This window comes from Thermobia domestica, chromosome 15, assembly GCF_964235325.1.
Source record: "Thermobia domestica chromosome 15, izTheDome1.hap1.1, whole genome shotgun sequence".
Classification (NCBI taxonomy): Eukaryota; Metazoa; Arthropoda; class Insecta; order Zygentoma; family Lepismatidae; genus Thermobia; species Thermobia domestica.
In genome coordinates, this window is record NC_137468.1 from 187,561,165 (window position 1) to 187,585,480 (window position 24,316).

The window sequence follows — 24,316 nt, forward strand, 5'->3', positions numbered from 1 at the left end:
TGGGCAGATGTTCCATCCTGTTTGTGCTATACACGACCGAGCAGCCCCCGATCTTGCAGATATGGAATAAACCAATCACGCAACGTGTTGTTTAGATGTATACCAGAACCTGCAACAATAAAAAACACCAATTCGTTAACATCTATGTAATACATAAGAGGTAACGGGACTATTTGACAGCTCTGTACTTCAAACAATTAGTAGCAAAACCACTACAAATTTGTATTAATTTTCTGAATTATTATTCGTTAGAATTCATTACTTCTTTGTTTCTTCGAAGCTTCTTTTTCTTATTACTTGTATATTAACATATTTACAGCACCCTCAAGTAGACTTAAGGAAGCCAAACGTTCTGTATGTACATTCTTGTCTAAATCACGTTCCCGTCAATGGTTAAATTTTAGAGTAAATTAGAATTTTGTACATGAAAGCAAATAGAATTTGGGATTAAATAAAATTTCTATTTCTCAGGTGGTGAGGCTGTTCACGGTTCCGACTATACGAAGCTAGGCAGAGTAACTGAATTTAAATATGGCTCCGAATTAGGGAATGCCTTCCGAGGACACAATCCACTGAAATGGCTTATAAATTTTGGTAAGTTTTAGTTCTCAAGTTAAATTTTAATTTTAACCACTTTGGGGTTTTTGAGGTAGATTTTACACTTTCTATCAAGCAGCTACTGCATCACCATTATTTATCCTCGGACTTTGGTTCGTATTTTATTTTCTTAAGTGTAAAGCATCCTTTCAAACTGCACCATTCACATATCCGTATCATATACCTGAAAAGGGAAATTCGAGAAAAATGAGGATTTTTTCTAAAAAAAAAAATCCCTTTTTCAAACGTTAGAGCTCCTCTGTACCGGGTCTGTGTTAACATACAGATCTAAAAATCACTTAAAAGATAATACATCTACTTTGCCTGATAGTCATACCGACGGCATATATATGTATTCCTAGATCCCATTAGGGATGCGCACGAGACGAGTCGAGACAGAATTTTCCTGACGAAATTCGAGTCGAGACACAGCTTTTCCAATAGAGAAGAATACATTTTTCGAGTCGATACATCATTTTTACAGCACATTTTCAAGACGAGACAGCCTCAAATCTTGTCTAGGGCGCATCCCTAGATCCCGTATAACGTTTTAGACAGCATTTGCGAGAGAAGAAAATAAACCTTTTGCATTGTACTCTTGAAGGCCACATAGATGACGTTATGACCTCCATCAACGTGACGAGCTCCTTCTCAAAACACATGTGACCTGTTTCCAATGCATGTATGACTGGACAATAAAAAATCAAGCAGTAATAGATGATAATTAGCGTGTTGAAACAATACATACGTATGACATGTATTACGTACAGTTTAGGGATTTTATGTATTGGAAACACAAGGCTCTATAATTTTAATAACTAATGAAATAATTCGACTAATGCTGTATTGTAATAATCCAGCGTTTTCTGACATTATTAAAGTTCTAGGTGTTCTTTCCGCTCTTTGCAGTGGACTCGAGAAATGTTTAAAATGTGGGATGATTGGACATAGTATGAGGTATGAAAGAACCACACTATTACTTATGAAGGAAATGGAAGAAGGAAAAATACGAACAGGAAGGTAGAAACTGAAATATACAACTATATAGGGGAGAGGTGGGCAATGACGATCACCTAAGAAAAATAGGATGTTACGCAATTCTATTTGCAAAATATATTGAAAGAAATTTGTAAATACATACCCTAATCTTTTACAATAAGTGCGTAAAATAAAACGACGGTCATTCTTTCAGTTCAAGAACACGAAGGAAAAAACTCAAGCTGCTACTTTGGTCGCCATTCCCATCACATGTTGGTAATGGCGATCACAATACGGGTTTAATAAACACACATAGTTCCATAAGCAGTTCATGTTTTCTTTGGCTAAACTGTGCCATCGAAACATTGAGAAACGTCAACTGAATTTATTGTTGAAGTTTTTTTTACAACACAGGTCACAGATTTCACATGGTGAGTCCAAAGTAGCACAGTCAGCATGCACCCAGATCCACAAAGGTTACACCGATACCAAGATCGTCACGCTCAAATTCTTCACACATAATACACAGTTTATGTTGCTAATCAACTGATTCAAACATGTGGCCATTGTCTTCAGGTGATCTGCTGTTTCTTTTTCTTGCGCCGGAATAAAAACAACACTTCTACCAAATGTAGGAGAACCCATGTTGTTGCTCGCAGCTCTATTATAAAAAGTTGTATATGGAATGTTAAATTGATTGACTGTTCTCTCGTGAAGTTCCCTTGTCGTAAGGCTTGCATAGGCCTGAAGATCTTCTAGGCTCCACTTCGCCTTATCAGTTTTTCTTTATTATTTCCAACCATCTGCACTGACAAAAGAAAGAAAGGGTCTAAATATAAGGCAACAACAAGAAGAACAGTAAAAGTTAATGCTATAATCACACAAAGTTAATTTTTCAAGTTATTGCATATTCATTTCAAATAGAATATGTAAGTAATGCATGGTGTAGGCCTACATCTCTGACAAAGCTCCCCATTTTGCCTTGAAGGATTCGTCTCTGCACAGCTTCCGTCTTGCGTTAAATTTGATCCTGCTACCATGTGTTACATAGATTCATGCTTTAACAAATTTCACAACCAATAGAAGTTACCTCCTAGAGATTATTATTTAGAGTAAATAGTTTGACGAGTAGTCATTTATTAGTATTCCAAGGTTCTTCGAACGATAAATTTCGCAATAATTCTGTAAAAGTTTCATTTGAGTTCGTAAGTGTTCATTTTTACAACACCCCTTTTTCATTTTCTGGCTACACCCTTGTTCGAGTTTACCCCTCCCCCTTTCTGAACCAATAGCCCGGAATTCCCGAAGTATGTTTTCACATTTACAAAGCTCTTATAACAGAAAAGAGTTGAATTCGCTATTAATTATAGTTTTCTTCTCCTACGAACTTGACATATCATTTGAAACAATAAACAAACTGTGAACGTTGCGTTCAGATCGGTTTATACGTTCGATAGGCCCTAGTTATTGTGAGTCATACAGACACACAGAAGGCATATATACAGACAAGCACACAACACAAATCCCAAACGTCTCGACCAGAAGACCTTTGCTGACACTCGGTCAATTATTGAAGACAGGTGCGTAGGCAGATGTTGGATTTTATAAATTTTAAATATATAACCTCAAATCAAATTTCATCCGAAAGCTTTGGACCCCCGACATAAATTCCTGTGTACATACCTGATTGAAGGCACATTGGCACGATCGCAATTTTAGCCTAAAGCAAACAAGATAAGTAATAGGCCTACTCGGTAAGGTGAAGATGGACACTTTTCCGTTAAATTTGATAAATAAAATGGAATTACCATTGACCACTGTATTAGATTTTCAGTAATTATCAATTTTAAGTAAATTCTGTGTTTCAAGGTTTCAGTGTTTGTATCAAGTAGGCGTATTACCTATCTTTGGTCTAGACTTCTTTATAATTTTTGGCTGGAGAAGTATTCTAAAAGTTTGTTAGGAATGGCGATCACCATGATGGTAAATCTATCACGTTGATCGGCGTCCCCTACATTGTGTCATTTTGAAAATTGAGGTGGTTATACAGTAAAACGTAGTTTATTTGAAATATAACTGTGTGCCATGCATTAGACATAAATATAACTATTTATGAAACTTAGTAACTTTAAGATCTTACTACGTAAAATTGTACGTATCTTGAGTTGAAATATGCCGATCCTTATAAGAAAATCGACAAAAATGTTTCAGCACACTCTAGACTTCAGTCTTTTCTGACAGTTTTCTCGATATGGCAGCACTAGTTCGGGCCCTCCTCGGGTCGCGCAAGAGGGTAAAGTGGGCTAATCACCATTCCCTTCCTCTCCCCTAACATTACATGAAAGAAAGAAAATTGCCTAAACGATCAAAACGCCAAATGGTTACGTCACTCATAAAAACAGCCAGTTCACTCAAAAATAACATCCAATTTCCGAAATCCTCAGAACATCTGGGTTACAAAGAGCTTCGCTACTTACAGGAGTAACTTGCTTTTCTTCTGGGACTCAGCTATATAAATATTATTGTGTGAGAGAGAATTGTTGTTTTAGTATAAATTTCAAAAAATGGAAAACTTTGAACGAATAATATATGAAAAAAAAGAAAATAAGAATAAAGCCTTGTACAATAATAAAGATGAAAAATAGGAAAGAATGAAATGCTGTATCAAACCAAACGAATTACTGCTGACTCGAAGTGAAGCTAACATGATACAATGTCTGAAGATGACAAGAAATAGACAGAAAAGGTACGGAAACGTACAAGATAAAAATAATTAAAAAATAAAACTTACTGAATTAAATATATAAGAAGTGCAGAAAAAAACTAAATTATAAATAAGAAATACATTAAAAGAGAAAAACATTTCGTGATACCAACAATGATAGCCACAAAATATTTCGTGATACCAACAATGATAACCACAAAACATTTCGTGATACCAACAATGATAGCCACAAAACATTTCGTGATACCAACAATGATAACCACAAAACATTTCGTGGGGGCGCGGTAACTCAGTGGTAGAGCGTTCACCTCTGGTGCTTGGGGTCCCGGGTTCGATCCCAGCCCCCGCCAAGCGAACTTTGTGGTGGACAAACACCGTGCTCGTGGGTTTTCTCGGGGTTCTCCCGTTTCCTTCCACTTTCTTCACTCCACCATTTCACTCATTTCTCATTATCACCGTCTCCTTTAGCCTAACCGGCATAACCGTGGAACGTAAAACTAAGAATTCATTTCATTTCATTTTCAAAACATTTCGTGATACCAACAATGATAGCCACAAAACATTTCGTGATACCAACAATGATAGCCACAAAACATTTCGTGATACCAACAATGATAGATACAAAACATTTCGTGATACCAACAATGATAGCCACAAAACACTTCGTGATACCAACAATGATAGCCACAAAACATTTCGTGATACCAACAATGATAGCCACAAAACATTTCGTGATACCAACAATGATAGCCACAAAACATTTCGTGATACCAACAATAATAGATACAAAACATTTCGTGATACCAACAATGATAGCCACAAAACACTTCGTGATACCAACAATGATAGCCACAAAACATTTCGTGATACCAACAATGATAGCCACAAAACATTTCGTGATACCAACAATGATAGATACAAAACACTTCGTGATACCAACAATGATAGCCACAAAACATTTCGTGATACCAACAATGATAGATACAAAACATTTCGTGATACCAACAATGATAGCCACAAAACACTTCGTGATACCAACAATGATAGCCACAAAACATTTCGTGATACCAACAATGATAGATACAAAACATTTCGTGATACCAACAATGATAGCCACAAAACATTTCGTGATACCAACAATGATAGATACAAAACATTTCGTGATACCAACAATAATAGATACAAAACATTTCGTGATACCAACAATGATAGCCACAAAACACTTCGTGATACCAACAATGATAGCCACAAAACATTTCGTGATACCAACAATGATAGCCACAAAACATTTCGTGATACCAACAATGATAGCCACAAAACATTTCGTGATACCAACAATAATAGATACAAAACATTTCGTGACACCAACAATGATAGCCACAAAACACTTCGTGATACCAACAATGATAGCCACAAAACATTTCGTGATACCAACAATGATAGCCACAAAACATTTCGTGATACCAACAATGATAGCCACAAAACACTTCGTGATACCAACAATGATAGCCACAAAACATTTCGTGATACCAACAATGATAGCCACAAAACATTTCGTGATACCAACAATGATAGATACAAAACATTTCGTGATACCAACAATGATAGCCACAAAACACTTCGTGATACCAACAATGATAGCCACAAAACATTTCGTGATACCAACGATGATAACCACAAAACATTTCGTGATACCAACAATGATAGCCACAAAACATTTCGTGATACCAACAATGATAGATACAAAACATTTCGTGATACCAACAATGATAGCCACAAAACACTTCGTGATACCAACAATGATAGATACAAAACACTTCGTGACACCAACAATGATAGATACAAAACATTTCGTGATACCAACAATGATAGATACAAAACATTTCGTGATACCAACAATGATAGCCACAAAACACTTCGTGATACCAACAATGATAGCTACAAAACATTTCGTAATACCAACAATGATAACCACAAAACATTTCGTGATACCAACAATGATAGCCACAAAACACTTCCTGATACCAACAATGATAGCCACAAAACATTTCGTGACACCAACAATGATAGATACAAAACATTTCGTGATACCAACAATGAAAAACCACAAAACATTTCGTGATACCAACAATGGTAGCCACAAATATACAAGAAATGAATGTTTAGAAAGTTCGAAGACGGTACCTGGTTTCTCTTTATGCTTACAATTAGGTATTTCGCTTTAAGGTCAGTTGAATCTGTGTTAAACGTTAACGTTATTTGTTTTGTTATGCAACCAACAGTTCGCTTTCGTACCGCTGGTTGGCTACTTATCAGTTATTAAACGTGCTTTCAAACACTGAACGGGCATTTTACTTATCCATTATATGAGTGGTTGGTAAGTGGGAAATGATGCGATGAGTATTGTTTCTGATTGAGGTCAATACAAGTGGTATACCCTAACCCTGCTAAAATGATAATCTACAGAACAAGTACTAGATGTGATGATTTCAGGGGATGCCTTGGGGAGGAATTTTTCCCTCCCTGGAACTACGAAATTCTCCCCAGAACCATAAATACTATTAGTACTCAAAATGGATTCTAGAATCTTCGTAACACTACTTTTAACCTCCACTGTATTAAAATCCTTCCCGGAAAATTTTTCTGAAATCATAACTGAGTTCTAGTACAAAAATTTAGGCTATTTAAGAAAAGCTCTTGCAGTTTACAGTTTTTACTATTCGTTCGCATTTTTTTTCATTTTGAATGCTCTTGTTATTTCATTGTAAATTGATTGTTGACCACCACTACTACTACTACTACTACTACTACTACTACTACTACTACTACTACTACTAATAATAATAATAATAATAATAATAATAATAATAATAATAATAATAATATCTCGAATTAGACTTGTATTTAGTACCAAGTATGAACTAAAACATTGTAATTTCGAAAGAACAATACCAAACAGAATAGAAAGAAATTATCTGGTGAAGTGCAGAGAAATAATGGCAATCTGTGAGAGAAATCTCAATGCAAGAAGTAGATACGGTGCGTTCAGTGCAGAAGGGAATCAAGTTTACTTTTTGGTTCTTTGTGAAAAAAATTATTTTTAAGATCTCTATGCGAAGCTTCTTTGAGAGCTCAAAGAGATTCATGTAAAGATATTGTAAATAATTCTTGTAATGTAAAAGACATATCTATGTTATTAACTATTCCATGTAATTAAGCGTACCGCTTAAACTTTATCCCTGTTTCCTAACAACTTTGGTAATTGGACTTAATTACTTTGTGCTCTGAACGACACATATGATCAGTGGCATATTTACGATTTTGTTTCGGGGGGACTTTGCTAACTTTATTCCTGGAAATGTGAAAATTCTGCAAGATGTTTTACTTACTTTAATATAGTAAATATAACTTCGGGGGGAGGGCTGAAGCCCAGAATCCTCCCTTAAATACACCACTGCATATAATGAGTCATCAATTAGCATGAAATCAGAACCAATTGCCAAATGCTCGAAGTCCTTTGTTTGTTATCGGAGAAGTGCATGTTTGTATGGAAGTAGTTTATGAGGTCGCTTAATCATGTGCAATTCTGAAAAACCAAGCCTCAAGGAATACAAATTGTGATTGGTATTTCAAGAAAGACAAAACGAAACAAATTAACGAATGAAAATACGAAACGAAAAAGTATCAACTTTCAAAAGGTTCCACGTAAAATATATCGAGATTTTTCCCCCTAGTATCGTTACGTTCATTAGAAGGTGATGGCAGAAAAGCATGAAGGAGATTTCTAACAAGAAAAATATACTTGTTTTCGACAAGGAAAACTCTTACTTATAAACTATTTATGAAGACATAAAGTGGAAATTTACGAATAATGTATTAGACATTGAAAAATATAAGTAACATGCAGTAGTTTCATTTTCCATATCTTCTCCTTCTAAGCCTTTTTTCTCCAGCTTGCTGGGGTCAGCTTTTCGGATCGCTCTCCTTTACCTGTTTCTATCTTGTGTCATATCCTCTGGACACAACACTGCACCATCGTTCTTAACACAATCTCAACACATCTTCTTTGGTCGGCCTCGGGATCGTTTCTTATTCAGTTCTGTAACATTCACTTGATGAGCTACATATTCCAAAGGTCTTCTTACTCGCCCAAGCCATCTTAGTCTACTTTCTTGGGACTTTTCTCCCCATCAGGATCCTGCCGCCTACAGTCGGACAATTTGTCCATGCCGACCAGATGCCGCTGTCGAATTGTCGGCGCCAGACACCGGCGTCTACCCGCGCGATTTTCGACCTCGACGAATAGTTGCTTGCCGAGCAGTCGGCAAAAAGTCGTAAAGGCGCAGTAAACGCGCAGGCGAAAATAGGCCGGCATAAGGAGTCGGCAGAGGGTCGGAAAGAGGCCTTTCTGACTGTTTTGCCGACGATTTTCGACCGCTTGCCGCTTCGGCAAAAGGTCGCCAACTTTGAACAAGTAGATCATCGTGCCGCCGCGGACGGGTGCCGGCTGTCTCCGGTGGCCTGCCACCGTCGACGGCGGGAATTCCTCTTTCCGATCGCGACTTCCTGATAGGGCTACTACTAGTCTCATCTTTAGTGTTCTCCAGATCACTTCGTTCTTAATTCTGTCCTTCCACGTCACTCCGTATATCCACGGCAGCATCTTCATCTCAGCAACATGCATCTTCTGTTCCTCTCTCTTCTTCGCCGTTCAGCATTCCGCTCCGTATAATATGGCAAGTCTAACTACTGTTTTCTAAACTTTTCCTTTAAGGCATATTGATGCCATACGGTTACACAATACTCCGTTGCTTCTCTCCATTTTATCCAACTGCTGCTAATTCTGCTGTTTACATCATCTTCTATTCCTACATTTTCCTGCACTATTGATCCCAAGTACCTAACTTTCCTTGTCATTACCAAAGGCGGATCTAGAAAGTAAAAATGTCGGAGGGGGGTAGCCCAGCACCCAGTCTGTGATAGGTATATCATGAGCTTACTATAAACTTTTAAAATATATATATATAAATAATAGATTAAATTATTTTCGTCACTTAAAATTTGAGGAGGCTAGGCCCACCAGTCCCGGGCTATATCCATCACTGGCCATTACCACCTCTCCTTCCTCCCGTCGTGTTCTTGTATTCTCGATTACATTTTTTCCTGTAAGGACAATATAAATATTATTGTTACTAATTCTAGAGCTATCTAATTTTAATATTTAACATGACGCAGGAAATGCAAACACAAACTGGAACTTTTTTTCTGTCAAAATGAAATTTTATATTATTTCATATTGTCATTATTGAGAGTCCCCATTCAGCATTGAGGCTATATGAGACGTGAACTTAAAAGTTTACGGTGCAGCCGAAGGACCGCAATGCATTTAGTAGTATCCCATCTAGAATATAAACCAATTACGTGTGCACGGGGAAGGCCTAAGGTGAGTATTATAAATTTTAAAACAGTTATTTCTATATGCAAGTTACGAAATTTGTATAGTGAACAAAATCTTAGTACATACTAATTTTTGACCATTTGTAAAAGGTGAGGAATGGAACATGCTGCCATCTGGTGACGCTTTGGTCTTTGTTGATAACCACGATAATCAGCGTGGACATGGTGCTGGAGGCTCTAATATACTCACATACAAGGATGCCAGGCTCTATAAGGTAAGTTCAATTCAATCATTCTCAGTATTTTCATGGTTAATCCTTATAATAACAATAAAGGATGTTATAAAATAGAGGATCTGCCCTTACAAGAAAATCTTGAAGCCATACGTCACACTTTCACCACCCCTACTCTGCCACTCCGCCCAATACAATCGCAATGTTTTGAGCCAACAATCATGGCGGAAACGAAAGTAGCTAATCAGACGATGGCAGAAACGAGAGTAGCCAATCAGACGTGCCGAAGCTCAGTTGTTTTTTGGCTTCATTGATTTAATAGGATGAAGATACATATGGGCAGATCCTCTATTTTATAAGATCCTTGGCTAAACTAATGAATTATTATACGCTACCATCCTCTTCCTCTATCTTTTAGTGAAATTTTAAAAGTCTGATAATATAATTTTAGAAAAGATTACCGCATTAATTCGTAAAATTTTCCAAGTTTCAACTTGTTTCCAGTTCAACTTTTGACTAGTTCTGTGTAGAAAATCATAAACATATTTTTACAGGGACAATCATAATAGATGACATGCGTAATTGTAGGAAAGTTTTCCTTGGTTTTATCAATTGTTCTAAAAACTAAAGCACTTGTATTTGTACATACTGTACATTGTAAATATACTTTAACTAAGAAGTTAATATTTTATGTGCAATTTATCATTATGACTCAAGCACATTAATTGATAAATAATAACTTAACTGTGAAAACAAACATTGAAACTAGCTTATAATAATTCACTTAGCTATTAACTTTATAATTGTTAGGCTATGTATTGATATATCTTATGATTCAGTACTATCGTATGAAAGTAATATTAAATAAAATTTTTACAGTAGTACATATTGTAAGATAATACAGTGAAACCTCTGAATAACGGACATCAATGGAACATGCATTTTTGTCCGTCACTGAGAGATGTCCGTTACAGAGAGGTTACTGGAATTTAATTTCTCACAACGGTAATTGCATGCAGTAATATACAGTAAATACATTATGTATGAGCTTAAATGCGAAAAATTCAATACGAAAATATACTATTTAGAACGTATTTGAATAACTGGGAGGATGAAGAAGAAATTCATTTCTGTTAAATAATATTATTACTGGGGCATGTGTTAAAATATTCGTATACTGCAACTAGCTAAACTCTTTTGTTTACCAAAAAAGCCAGGCTTTTTCCCTTCTACTAAGGGTAATAGAACTCATTAGCAAGTGTCCTCTGAGAATCCTCACTGCGGCTGCGGAAGAAACGTGTATGTGTGTGTGTCTGTGCGTAGGAAAAGCGACTAAATTTGTTAGGGAAGGGAAGATTCGTATAGAATTCTTGGCCATACGACTGACTTTGCATTAGAGTTGCTGCTTATTGAATATTTTCTAGAATTTCTACCAGAAAGCAGTTTATTGCGGGCAGAAAAAAAAATTTCAAGTTCAACTTGAAGCTGTTCTGTTTGATGGTTCACCAGGTCAAGACACTTGTACTGAATAGATACACTTGTGGGGAAAAGACTTTCTATCAACTGTAATATATCGCAGAACCGAGAATAATTCCTGTCTGTTCTGAAGAGGTTATTCAAACGTTAGGTAGGAAAAGGGCTGTCCGCGTCCGTATCTGAGAGTGTCCGTAAAAGGGAGGGTTTTGTCATGTAAAAGAACATATATATTTTTGCCCGGACAAAAAAAATGTTCGTATTATAAAGGTGTCCGTTAAGGGAGGTTTCACTGTATTAACTTTATTTAGAAGAAAAAGGTAAAAGGGATGTTATGCTTAAAATAAACACATTCCTGTTTCAGGACATCTATTTCCTTAGTTCTAGATAAAACTGTAATATATATCTATATATATCTATATCTATCTATCTATCTATCTATCTATATATATATATATATATATATATATATATATATACAGAGCGTTCAAAAAGTCTCTATACACCTGAATCATGGCAAGTCAAAGTCGCATTCAAAGTCACATGAAATAAAATTTGCTATATTATTATAGTCACTGATATATTATCGCCTTGCGTGAAGTTCCTTTATATTCCAGTCGGCAAAGTGACGTTGAAGTGATTGTTGCATCTAGTTAGCGGTCTCTGAAACAATGGTATTAACTTTGGAACAACGAATATTCCTGGTTGAACATGTGTTCCGTGAACAAGGTGAGTACAAACAGACAGCCAAAGATAAGTTTGCAGCTAGGCTTCCGGATACACCTGTTCCTAATCGTCACACTGTAAGGGCACTGATCGATAGATTTGGAGACATTGGAACGGTAATGGACTATGATCGAAGTGCTTGACGAAGAAAAAATGCTACACATATCGGATGCAATGCAAGGTAGGCATGTTTGGAGGCTCATGGGGGACATTTCCAACATTTGCTGTGAAAATGTGTGCTAAAATGTGTATGTATATGCTACGCCCTATACATAGTGCTATTATGCCATAAAATATAATAAATTTTAAGTAAAATAATTTTCTCGTTCCTTTGAATATGTAACAATTCAGGTGTATAGAGACTTTTTGAACGCTCTGTATATATATATATATATATATATATATATATATATATATATTAAATTAACACTGTTGTAAATGTTTATTTTTGACGCAGTTTATATTACTAACCAGTGGTCACCAATATTATGAACCTCCTGAGCTACCGCCGTTTTTAAATCCTACTGTGAGCTACCAACCAAAAGAACTTCCAAGTTTTTATTTAAAAAAATATTACATTTGTTTACTGCATATAAATTTACATTTCTAGTAAATATCAAATCAAACTATCCAAGTTAGCAAATGTGTATGTCCTCGTGAGCTACTATTTAGTAGCTCGCGATTGACAGTTTGGCGATCACTCTTATTACTGAATGCTGTACAACAGTAATTTAGTGTTTTAGAAAGTAGTAAAGAAAATTAGACCAGAAACATGAATCATTACAAGCATGTTTTACATGTTTTGCGTAGCCTGCTATAATTTCTTCACGGTTGTGAAACAGAGTATCTCCCTATGAGTTCCCCTTATTAAGGGGGTAGACTACTAAATATTTTTGAAAAACTAATAATTTTTCTTTTGCCCGTTTATCGTAAGTGGAAACAGGTAATTAACTGTAACTTACCACAATAATAGATAATGTTATTCTACACTAGAAAATACGAATCGGAAGAATTTTCTGTGTTGCCATCCATAGAAATTACAGTGTGATCAGAATTTGAATTACTCGAAAATTTAGGTTAAGGCACCGACTAGAAAAATGAACTCAACGGTAAATGATGACTTATCATGCTGTGTATGTTTCCTGTTTACTACTTTTTAAATAATGTTTGTATTTATTTTATAAAACTTACATAAATTATAACAAAATAAATAAGTTATTACAAAAAAGTCCCAAATAAGTCCCCCCCCAAAAAAAAAAAAGAAAAGAAAATGTAAAGTCGATTTAGAGACCGTTCAAAAATTTTGTGGTCCCTTATCCAGAAACTGATTCCTGGCCAAGATCGCAATCTTTTTATGCATTTTTGATCATTCTTAAAATTCTTAGCCAAGATCTTTATATTTTGATCCATTTTTTGGGATCATTCTAACAATTCATAGCCAAGATCTCTATATTTTAATCCATTTTTTGGGATCATTCTTAAAATTCTTAGCCAAGATCTTTATATTTTGATCTATTTTCTGGGATCATTCTTAAAAATCTTAGCCAGGATTTCTATATTTTGATCCATTTTTTGTGATCATCCTTAAAATTCTTAGCCAAGATTTCTATATTTTGTTCCATTTTTGGGATCATTCTTAAAATTCTTAGCCAAAATCTCTATATTTTGATCCATTTTCTGGGATCATTCTTAAAATTCATAGCCAAGATCTCTATATTTTGATCCATTTTTTGGGATCATTCTTAAAATTCTTAGCCAAGATCTCTATATTTTGATCCATTTTTTGGGATTATTCTTAAAATTCTTAGCCAAGATCTCTATATTTTGATCCATTTTTTGTGATCATTCTTAAACTTCTTAGCCAAGATCTCTATATTTTGATCTATTTTTTGGGATCATCCTTAAAATTCATAGCCAAGATCTCTATATTTTAATCCATTTTTTGGTGATCATTCTTAAAATTCATAGCCAAGATCTCTATATTTTGATCCATTTTTGGGATCATTCTTAAAATTCTTAGCCAAGATCTCTATATTTTGATCCATTTTTTGGGATCATTCTTAAAATTCATAGCCAAGATCTCTATATTTCGATCCATTTTCTGTTATCATTCTTAAATTTCATAGCCAAGATCTCTATATTTTGATCCATTTTTGGGATCATTCTTTAAAATCTTAGCCAAGATCTCTATATTTTGATCCATTTTTTGGGATCATTCTTAAAATTCATAGCCAAGATCTTTATATTTTGATCCATTTTTGGGATTATTCTTAAAATTCACAGCCAAGATCTCTACATTTTGATCCATTTTTGATCATTTTTTAAATTAATAGCCAAGATCTCTATATTTTGATCCATTTTTTGGGATCATATTAAAAAATTCATAGCCAACATCTCATTTTTTATCATTCTTAAAATTCTTAGCCAAGATCTCTATATTTTGATCCATATTTTGGGATCATTCTTAAAATTCATAGCCAAGATCTCTAAATTTTGGTCCATTTTTGGGATCATTCTTAAAATTCATAGCTAAGATCGCTATATTTTGATCCATTTTTAGGGATCATTCTTAAAATTCATAGCCAAGATCTCTATACTTTGATTCTTTTTTTTTTTGATTATTCTTAAAATTCTTGTTCAATATCCGTTTCAAATTAATAAGTACTGTATGTATGTTAACGGTTATGTACCCGATCACTTTTACAGAATCGATTAAAGAATTCAAACCTCAATTGCTTTCCACTTATTGAATAGCTTCAATTTTTTCTGTAGAGTGATGTGTTAAGATATATATGCTGAATATACAGGGCAAGTCAAAATGATGAACCCGATTTCAGAAATTTATTCTGTGAAATATAATAAACATGTGTTATTGTGAGATATGTGCTAAACAATGATAAACTCTAAAACTTTTCTTCAAAAATATCACAAGTATTCTCGTTGAGCACCCCGCGTAACACGACACATATCAAGCCGATAGTTCATTTTCTGCCAAACCTTTGTAGTGTGTTCCGTGCTGACTCTTAGCGGTAGAAAGTGGAAAAAATGCGTGGAAACTAAATTTAGAAAGAGAATCTTTAGAAGTGCATGTCTCACAGTAACATAGATTTCACAGAACAAATTTCTGGAATCGACTCCATCATTTTAACTTGTCCTACGACTATCCAATGCGAAATTCGTTGTTTTTCTTTGTGATACTTGTACTTCACGTCAGAGTTTAGAGAATGTCTTCAAAGTGAAATATCACTAAGAGACACCAAAGACGGAAGTGTTACGGGGAGAAAAGGGAAATTTGATTTCACTACCACTGCGGATGTGGCATCCCTCTTACAGGACTCTAGAGCTGCCACTGAATTAACCATAATTTTTAGCTATGTCCTATTACCCAAACTGTACACTGTAATCTTGCTGTTGCCGCAATGAAAAGCTTGATGAATGAATACTTAACTATTAGTTTGATGTTAATAGGTTAAATCGTTATTGTACAGGAACAATTTTATGTGTACCAAAAATGTTGGTCTCCATTTTCTCGAAAATTACACATAAGAATTTATACTCGTCCTCTTCAGCTCAATGTGATCAATCAAATGTAGGGATGGCTAATTCCGGAATGTTTACTGTCCGGAATCCGGATTTCGGAAAAAAATCCGTATTTTGGAAAATTTTCGGAATTTTGAAAATTCTAGAATTCTGAAAAATACCGAAATTCGGAAAAGTTCTGGAATCTAAACAATTCCTGAATTCAGAAAAAATTCGGATTTTGGAAAAATTCCGAAGTTTAGACAATTCCTGTTTTCAGAAAAATTCCGGAATTCAGAAAAAAATGTGAAATTTCCGATTCCGGAAAGCTTTGGCCATCTCTAATCGAATGATATGACATATCTCATCTATGGACATATTTATCAAGTAAAACATTAATCATATGGCTGAATTAGATTAGCATAGACACTGACAGAGGAACGCCCGTAGGCTTTCTCCCAGGGAAGGGCAAAAGACATAGATATAAGAGGGGGAACAAAGACTATCGAGAACATACATCAACTTTTGTGCACATGTAAAACAAGTATTTACGCACATTGCATTTAAGTACAACTATATACTATAGTGTACGAGTATCTAAATCTGTTATGACATGTACGTTCGTGGATCTATAGCTTAGACAGGTCTTTCGGCGCGAGGGAGCTCATCTGGATTCGGATTCCACGTTAAGAGCCTGACATACTAAATAAAAATAATACGAAATTTACCATTTTTCTTTTGCTTGTTTTTCGTAAGTGAAAGGAGATAACGAAATGCAACTTAACACAATAATAGATAATGTTATTCTACAACAGAAAATATGAACCTGAAGAATATTCAGCGTAGACATCCATAGAAATGACAGTGTTGCCAGAACAACATCTCCCTCAAAATCTGAATTAAGGCAGCGACTAGAGGAATGAATTCAACTGCATTTGATTACATGTCATGTTGTCTTGGAATCCTACCAAGTATTTTTGAAGTAACATTATTAATTAATTGTAATAACTGTATGTTAGAACTATTTTGTTTATTACAAACTAAATACAGCTTTTATTTAAAAAGCAGTTCACCAACAAAACATGATACATAATCAAATGCAGTTGACTTCGTCGCTCTAGTCGCTGCCTTAACTTAGATTTTGGGGAAGATGTTATTCTGGCAACACTGAAAATTCTTCAGGTTCATATTTTCTGTCGTAAAATAACATTATCTATTATTGTGTTAAGTTGCATTTCATTATCTCCTTCCACTTAAGAAAAGCAAGTAAAAGAAAATGGTAAATTTTGTATTATTTTTAGTATGTCACGGTCTTAAACTGTAGGTCCACGTATCACATAGCCTTGCTGGCGGCAAGAGATCTAAACTGAAATTGAAAGCAAATCAGTCGAAGAAATAAACTCTTTTCAAAAGTCCAGTGGTAGGGAATTCCATCTCCCTATCACCAATTTGGAAGTCATGACTGTAGTTGAGATATTGATTATTATTATTATTGTTATTATTATTATTGATTTAGTGTTTTTGTTTCAGATGGCTGTGGCATTTATGTTGGCGTGGCCATATGGATTCCCTCGAGTGATGTCAAGCTTTGCGTTTGATGATCCTAATTCCAGTCCTCCAGCTGATTCCAATGCCAACACTCTTCCTGTTATTATAAACGACGATATGACATGTGGTAACGGATGGGTTTGCGAGCATCGATGGAGAGAGATCTTCAACATGGTCAAATTCAGAAACGTTGTTCAAGGTGAACACACAGATTACATGTTCAAATTAATTGACTTTTAAAAATAACTAATGTTAGAAATTGTTAAAGCAAAATACAGTACAACCTCGTTTATCTGGCCCTTGTTGATCTGGATTGCTGGACAATCCGGTTGAGATTTGTAGACATTTCAGAAAACAGCTGTCGATACATCCAGATGATGCGTACCAGCTGACAGACATTATGCCGTACTGGGAGCGTCAGTCCGACATGACTCCAGCTGAACTATTAAGGTTGGTTTAAAGAGACAAGTTTTGCCGATAGATGTCACTACAGTTGTCGTGTCTCTCTGATCTATTTTTTACCTTTCACGAAAATTCATAATTTCTCTTACATATTTCAACCTACAGACTTCAAATGTTTAGAGAAGGAACTTCATAACTTTTCGAAGGCAACAATCCGTCCTGACTTTTTACTTAGAATTTTCTTCATTGTTAAAGTGGCTTGACTGTTGAAATGGATATCCAAACCGTTAACAATGCAATTATTTCAACAATGAACAAAATTCAAAATTAAAAAATCGGTACGGATTGTTGTCTTCGATACTTTATGCAATTCCTTCTCAAAAAATTTGAAGTCTCTAGGTTGAAACTTGAAAGAGAAATTGTAAATTTTTGTGAAAGGTATAAAATACATGAGAGAAATACAAAGATTGTAGTGACATCTATGGGCAAAACTTATTCGTTTACACCAACCTTAATGATAAAGCGTTTGCGTGACGTGTTTCATTCAAATGCCACACGAGTTTGAAAGAGAAGATAGTGGACCCAATTCTTTGTTAAGAAATGATGTGAAAATTTGTCGTAATAAATGGCAAGTCTGCTTATTTAAGAATTTGTTTTGATTATTACCCAGGTTACTTGGATCATCCAGATTGCCGATTTTCCGGATTGCCTTTGGTCCCAGTTAGTCCGGATGAACGAGGTTGTATTGGACTGTACGTAGATGTGAGGATTTCTGATAGGGGCGCAGATTTCCTGTTGTTAACTCAGCATCGTAAGGCAATTAGGAAGTTAAATATCTATGAAGGAGTGGTATATCAGTTAAGAGAACAAACTCCAGCGTAAGAAGCAAGATGTAGTAACATTCAAAATGATTAGTTAAACATGCATCAAATCGTCTCCTATAAATTGCTAATTATGCTAGGCGTCCGTTCAAAATTCGTTTCCAGTACAAAACAACCACACATTAGTTTAATAGAAATAAGTAGCTTCATCACGTGTACACCACGTAAAGGAGTTTGGTTTGTATTATATGATATTTTCAAGCTTCATAACGAGGAACTACATAGTTTATACGGTTTACCCAACATTGTTAGGGTCGTCAAGTCTAGGAGGCTTAGGTGGGCAGGTCATGTAGCTAGAATGGAAGAAAGTAGAAACGCTTTCAAAGTCTTGACTGGTAGACCCATAGGAAAACGACCATTGGGAAGACCTAGACCCAGATGGGAGGATAATATTAAGATGGATCTCGCAGAGATAGGAATACAAAGTAGAAACTGGATCCAATTAGCTAAGGATAGAAGTCAGTGGAGAGCTTTTGTGAACGCGGCACTGAACCTCCGGGTTCCATAGGCCATAGAGTTAGTTAGTTAGTTAGATATGATATTTTCACAATTCTCATTGAATCGTAACTGGTAGTAGATTTCCACTACTTTTAGTTTCAGTAGAAAGATCAAAGTAAAAATTGAATATATTCTTGAGACCGTTAATTGATGGCAGAAAACCACTTCTCGCTATCTATTACGGTTTTTACTGTATAGCAATCAAAGTTGAAACCGGAATTGGGTGATCTACTGTATACCACTTCCGATTTTAATAGTGAGTTAAGAGAGAAGGTGATAATCATCCTCAGAATGTTAAATCGATTATTTAAAAAAAAATAATAATCCGTTCCTCTATATATCTTATTGTTTCTAATCTACGTAGATCAATATTGAAACTGGAAATTGTAGTCAAGCGGTCCTGAATTCGATTCCCAGTGGGGACACTCGGTCAAGAACGTGTAAGAGCGTTTTCAGGTCAACCAAACCGAGTGAGATTTTCATAGACTTTCCTCATTCACACCAGGCAAATGTCGGGAATTTTTGAGAATTTTTCTTACCATACAGGTTAAAGGCGGCTTCTTTCCTCCCCTTTCCTCGGATAGTGTGATCACAGAGGGACGCTCATACATGACGGGCTCATACATGGCCAAAGATGCTGAACTCCCAGAAATCTAATTTCTAATCCTAATCCTAGTGACGGGCTAAAATGGCCATAGATGCTGAAAGCCCAGAAATCTAATTTCTAATCCTAATCTTAGTGACGGGCTAAAGTGGCCATAGATGCCAAAAGCCCAGAAATCTAATTCCTAATCCTAATCCTAGTAGTGACGGGTTAACATGGCCATAGATGCTGAAAGCCCAGAAATCTAATTTCTAATCCTAATCCTAGTGACGGGCTAAAATAGCCATAGATGCCAAAAGGTCAGAAATCTAATTCCTAATCATAATCCTAGTAGTGACGGGTTAACATGGCCATAGATGCTGAAAGCCCAGAAATCTAATTTCTAATCCTAATCCTAGTGACGGGCTAACATGGCCATAGATGCTGAAAGCCCAGGAATCTAATTCCTAATCCTAATCCTAGTGACGGGCTAAAATGGCCATAGATGCTGAAAGCCCAGGAATCTAATTCCTAATCCTAATCCTAGTGACGGGCTAAAATGGCCATAGATGCTGAAAGCCTAGAAATCTAATTCCTAATCCTAATTCTAATCCTGGAAGTTGTAGTGGATTTCTACCATTTTCGGTTCCAGTAGAGAGATAAGGATGGAAATAAGATGTATTTGTGGGACGTTTAATTGATTGCAAGGAACAACTTCTAGCTATCTATTACATTTTTACCTCTAATCATCAACATTAGAACATGGTTTCCTGTGCCAATATCACCTCCATCAGCGAATCTGGATCCTAACTTCTGATTCTGCACATCCTGGCCAAAAATTGATGGCGATCCATCAAACAGTTCTTGAGAATTTTTTCTTTGAATCCTGGACGGACACACATGGTAAATATCTAAAGGGATTTCGGTAAACCAAACTCCTTGAAAATTGGTGTTTACTTCACAAATATTAATTGGTTAAGCTTTACGAATTTGGAGACTTCCGAACGGATTAGAAAGTAGAATACTTCCTTTGCCACGCTAGGCCTCAAAGGACCTCGACCTCGTCCTTCTTGTAATAGTCACCATAACATTTAATCCTAAGTTAAGTAAAAAGCGCGCATGCCAGACGTCGTAGGACTTAAAAGAAGCAACGCATAAGGCATTGCTTGTCATTGCTTATTCTACTCAATTCTTTATTTTCAAATAATGTGCGTAATTTTTTTATTCGTGAACGAGGCCGGCACTTCTGCTAGCACTAAACATACATAATAGGAATTTTGGAGTGGTAATTTCATGAAAGTTATCAGATTTAAACGAAACTCTAAGCGGATGTAATTTTATGTATAGCAATCCATACTGGGACATATTATTGGCCCAAAGTATTCTCACAGCTGCTAATTCTTCTGTTCCCTGTTCCGGAGGCTTAGGTTCTCGCAGAGTTCTTTGGTGGTCCGAAATCTTTTATGCTCTTCTTGCTCGGTGTTGTGCACTTCGCCGATTTACACGTTTTCCAACAGCCGATAATTTAGCGCATTTTTGTAAGCTTCGTGCTCGGGCCCGTTACTTGGTTAAACTGGCAAAACGTCGGCGTTGGTGAGACTATGTCTCTACATTAACCACGTCTAGTTCCATGACTGCTGTTTAGTCGAAAATCCGTCATTAGCAGGGTTCTGATGAACCTCGGTCTATCCCAGCCATTCACGTGGATGACGTGTTGGTCACTGATCAGAAGCAAATAGCGAATGTATTAGTATTGGTTTCGCCTCCATATCTAGCTCTACCCACTACTCTGTTGACTTCAATCGGTATAAACAACATGTTGAACGTACACGTTCATCGTTTAACACTAGGCATGTGGAACCACATAATTCACCTTTTACAGCTGCAGAACTATGTGCTATCCACTACAAAGGATACTGCTCCAGGTCCTGATAACATTTATTATGCTATGTTACGCCATCAGCCCCTTCATGGGAAAACTTCTTTACAGATTCTGTTTAATAATATCTTTCTTGCTGGCTACTTTCCGGTAGTTCGGCGAGAAGCTCATATCCTTCCAATTTTAAAACCAGGTATAATTTCAACTTGCAGTTCCAGCTCTGCCGTGTCGTGACAAAACGCTGTAACTTTGGCGGAGAAGTTTTGCGAAAATGAGCCGTAAAGTTTTCACCCGAAAATGTGATCTGTATCGTGTAGAACCAGTGTATGTTGACTTTGGAAACACGTGGTTACATGTAATGTTACGTAAATGCATGTTGTGTGATTAAATTTGGTGAAAATTGATTGGTTGACCATTATTGCCTAGTTACACTGGTTCTACACAATACAGATCACATTTTCGGATGAAAACTTTACGGCTCATTTTCGCAAAACTTCTCCGCCAAAGTTACAGCGTTTTGTCACGACACGGCAGAGCTATAGGCCTATTGCCCTTACTAGCTGTGTCTCCAAGATTTTTGAAAAGCTGGTAAATCTTGGGGTACAATTCGACTGTAAACTACGTTGGTGTGAACATGTGCTCGATCTGAAATATACTTGCTTGAGAGCGATCAAATTTTTTGAGAGTCCTTTCTCATCGCTCTTGGGGTGCTGATCGTACAGTACTCCTACATGTATACCGTACCCTGATCCGTTCTAAAGTGGATTATGTTGTGTGGTTTACTCCCCCGCTCGTCCATCTGTTCTTCGTCAGCTGGATACAGTCCTTCATCTTGCTATTCGCGTTTACAGTTTAACGTGGAATCCAAACCGCATGAGCTCCCATCGGGAATCGAAATCCAAAAGCACGTACGATAACCGCTTAGCCACAAGGGAGCCCTCAAAGCATTCTAAAGGAATTCTAACACGTATGGAAAGTATAGTTTGGAAGTCTAATGAAAATCCACAAAGCACAATATGACAACGGGGCATCGTTTGGCCTTCCCACAGATATCATTCCTGTCCCAGTACATTCACAATTGCTGGATAAAATAAGAATAATTGAAATATCCCCGAATTTTACCTGGATTTCATTCGGATATGTCTATCAGGGATTAGTGGCGTACGCAAGGAGGAGGTTTCGGGATTGAACTCTTCCCTTGAGCAACATATTACGGAAAAATAAGCACTTACTGTATTAAGATGTATGTACAAATATCATACATGTCCAGATAGGATATAAGATTGAGTTCTTCCACAAGAACCCCATTGATGCGACCTCTTACGCCACTGCACGGGACAATATTTGGATGAATAAAAGTCGTTTTGTCTTTATCATGCAGATTGGTCAGGAATGTCCCATAGGAGTCCCTCAGGAAATTCCGTGTTCGGGAAATAATCGAGCTTTCCTCAAGACGTCCAAGGAAATCAACTGGTTTAAGTGGAAAATCTTCTGGACATTCCGTTATTCCGAAACCTAACGTCGCCGCTTAGACATCAAAGGAACATCTTCGTGCACTGTGGGAAGTTTCCCTCTTATTAAATTAGATGCTGCAGTACCTATGTGCCTATCGTTTCTATAATCAATATTATACAATCTAATGTCTGTTTTTCAACCGTGCTGGGATATTCATGATCGCATAAGAAATTTAAGATGCATGTCCTTGGATTTCAATGTGGTATGTTAACTTTACATTTTAAACAAAACCCTTCTCTCATTTTAAATATACTAAGTTAGGTGGTATTTATATGTGAACCAAGCTTGATCGTAAATTGAAATTTAAACAAATGAAGAAATCTCATAAATAAAAAAAAAAAGAAAACGAAAACATATTTGGAATGATTTAATTGTTTCTGTTGGTTTCCCAGGAACTGGAGTGAACGATTTCTGGTCGAATGACAACTATCAGATTGCCTTCTGTCGCGGGGGAAGTGGTTTCATTGCGATCAACGACGACAGTTATGATTTGAAGCAAACTCTACAGGTAAGAAAGGCAAACAAACAAACAAAAAATCGAACAAATTATAGAAGAGTAGTATGTCTCTCTTGGGAAATAAAAAAATGGTTGCGTTTAGCCGAAACTATGGGTTCATTCCCTTTCATAAGATATGCATAAATTGATGTTCCCCTCTTAAATTTTGTTAGGGGTACAGAGGACCACTCCTTAAATTTAGGAATTGTGAAAAAAAAAACTAGTAAGTATTCTCTGAGTTCCAAAGATACAACTGTAAGTTCTAGTAGTTAATATTGTTTTCTTTTGTGGATATAAAATTAGCAAAGTTTCAAAATTTGAATCCTTTTGACCTAAATTATCATCCTAAATCATATTGGGTATTGTATTAACTTGAAATGTCTTTCCTAAATAATTTGTGGGTCTAATTACATTTCGACCAAAAAGTCTATTATATATATATATATATATATATATATATATATATATATATATATATATATATATATATATATATATATATATATATATTTCTGGCTATCCGTCCGTCCATTATTCGGAAAATTTCAAATTCTCATGAATCTTAAAATGCAGTTTACTCCTGTTTTAATATAAAAGCACATTACTTGGCTTTGAAACAACGATTAAACCTTTAACTCAACGTCCTACAGTTAATCGCTATAAGATTAAAATATGACTGTGAAAAACTGAAATAAAATATGATTGTGAAGACTGAAATAAAATATGACTGTGAAAAACTGAAATAAAATATAACTGTGAAAAACTGAAATAAAATATGGCTGTGAAAAACTGAAATAAAATATGACTGAAAAACTGAAATAAAATATGACTGTGAAAAACTGAAATAAAATATGGCTGTGAAAAAC

At 35.8% G+C, this 24,316-nt stretch overlaps 1 protein-coding gene across 1 annotated transcript in view; it reads left to right on the top strand.

Moving 5' to 3' along the window:
* LOC145671389 (alpha-amylase-like) overlaps positions 1–24,316 on the top strand; it is a 72,851-nt gene that overhangs the window by 32,941 nt on the left and 15,594 nt on the right. Inside the window, exons 6-9 of the mRNA XM_081740492.1 lie at positions 472–594; positions 9,848–9,972; positions 17,179–17,395; positions 23,347–23,462. Of these exons, the coding sequence (XP_081596618.1) occupies positions 472–594; positions 9,848–9,972; positions 17,179–17,395; positions 23,347–23,462 (581 nt within the window). The remainder of the gene's footprint in view (positions 1–471; positions 595–9,847; positions 9,973–17,178; positions 17,396–23,346; positions 23,463–24,316) is intronic.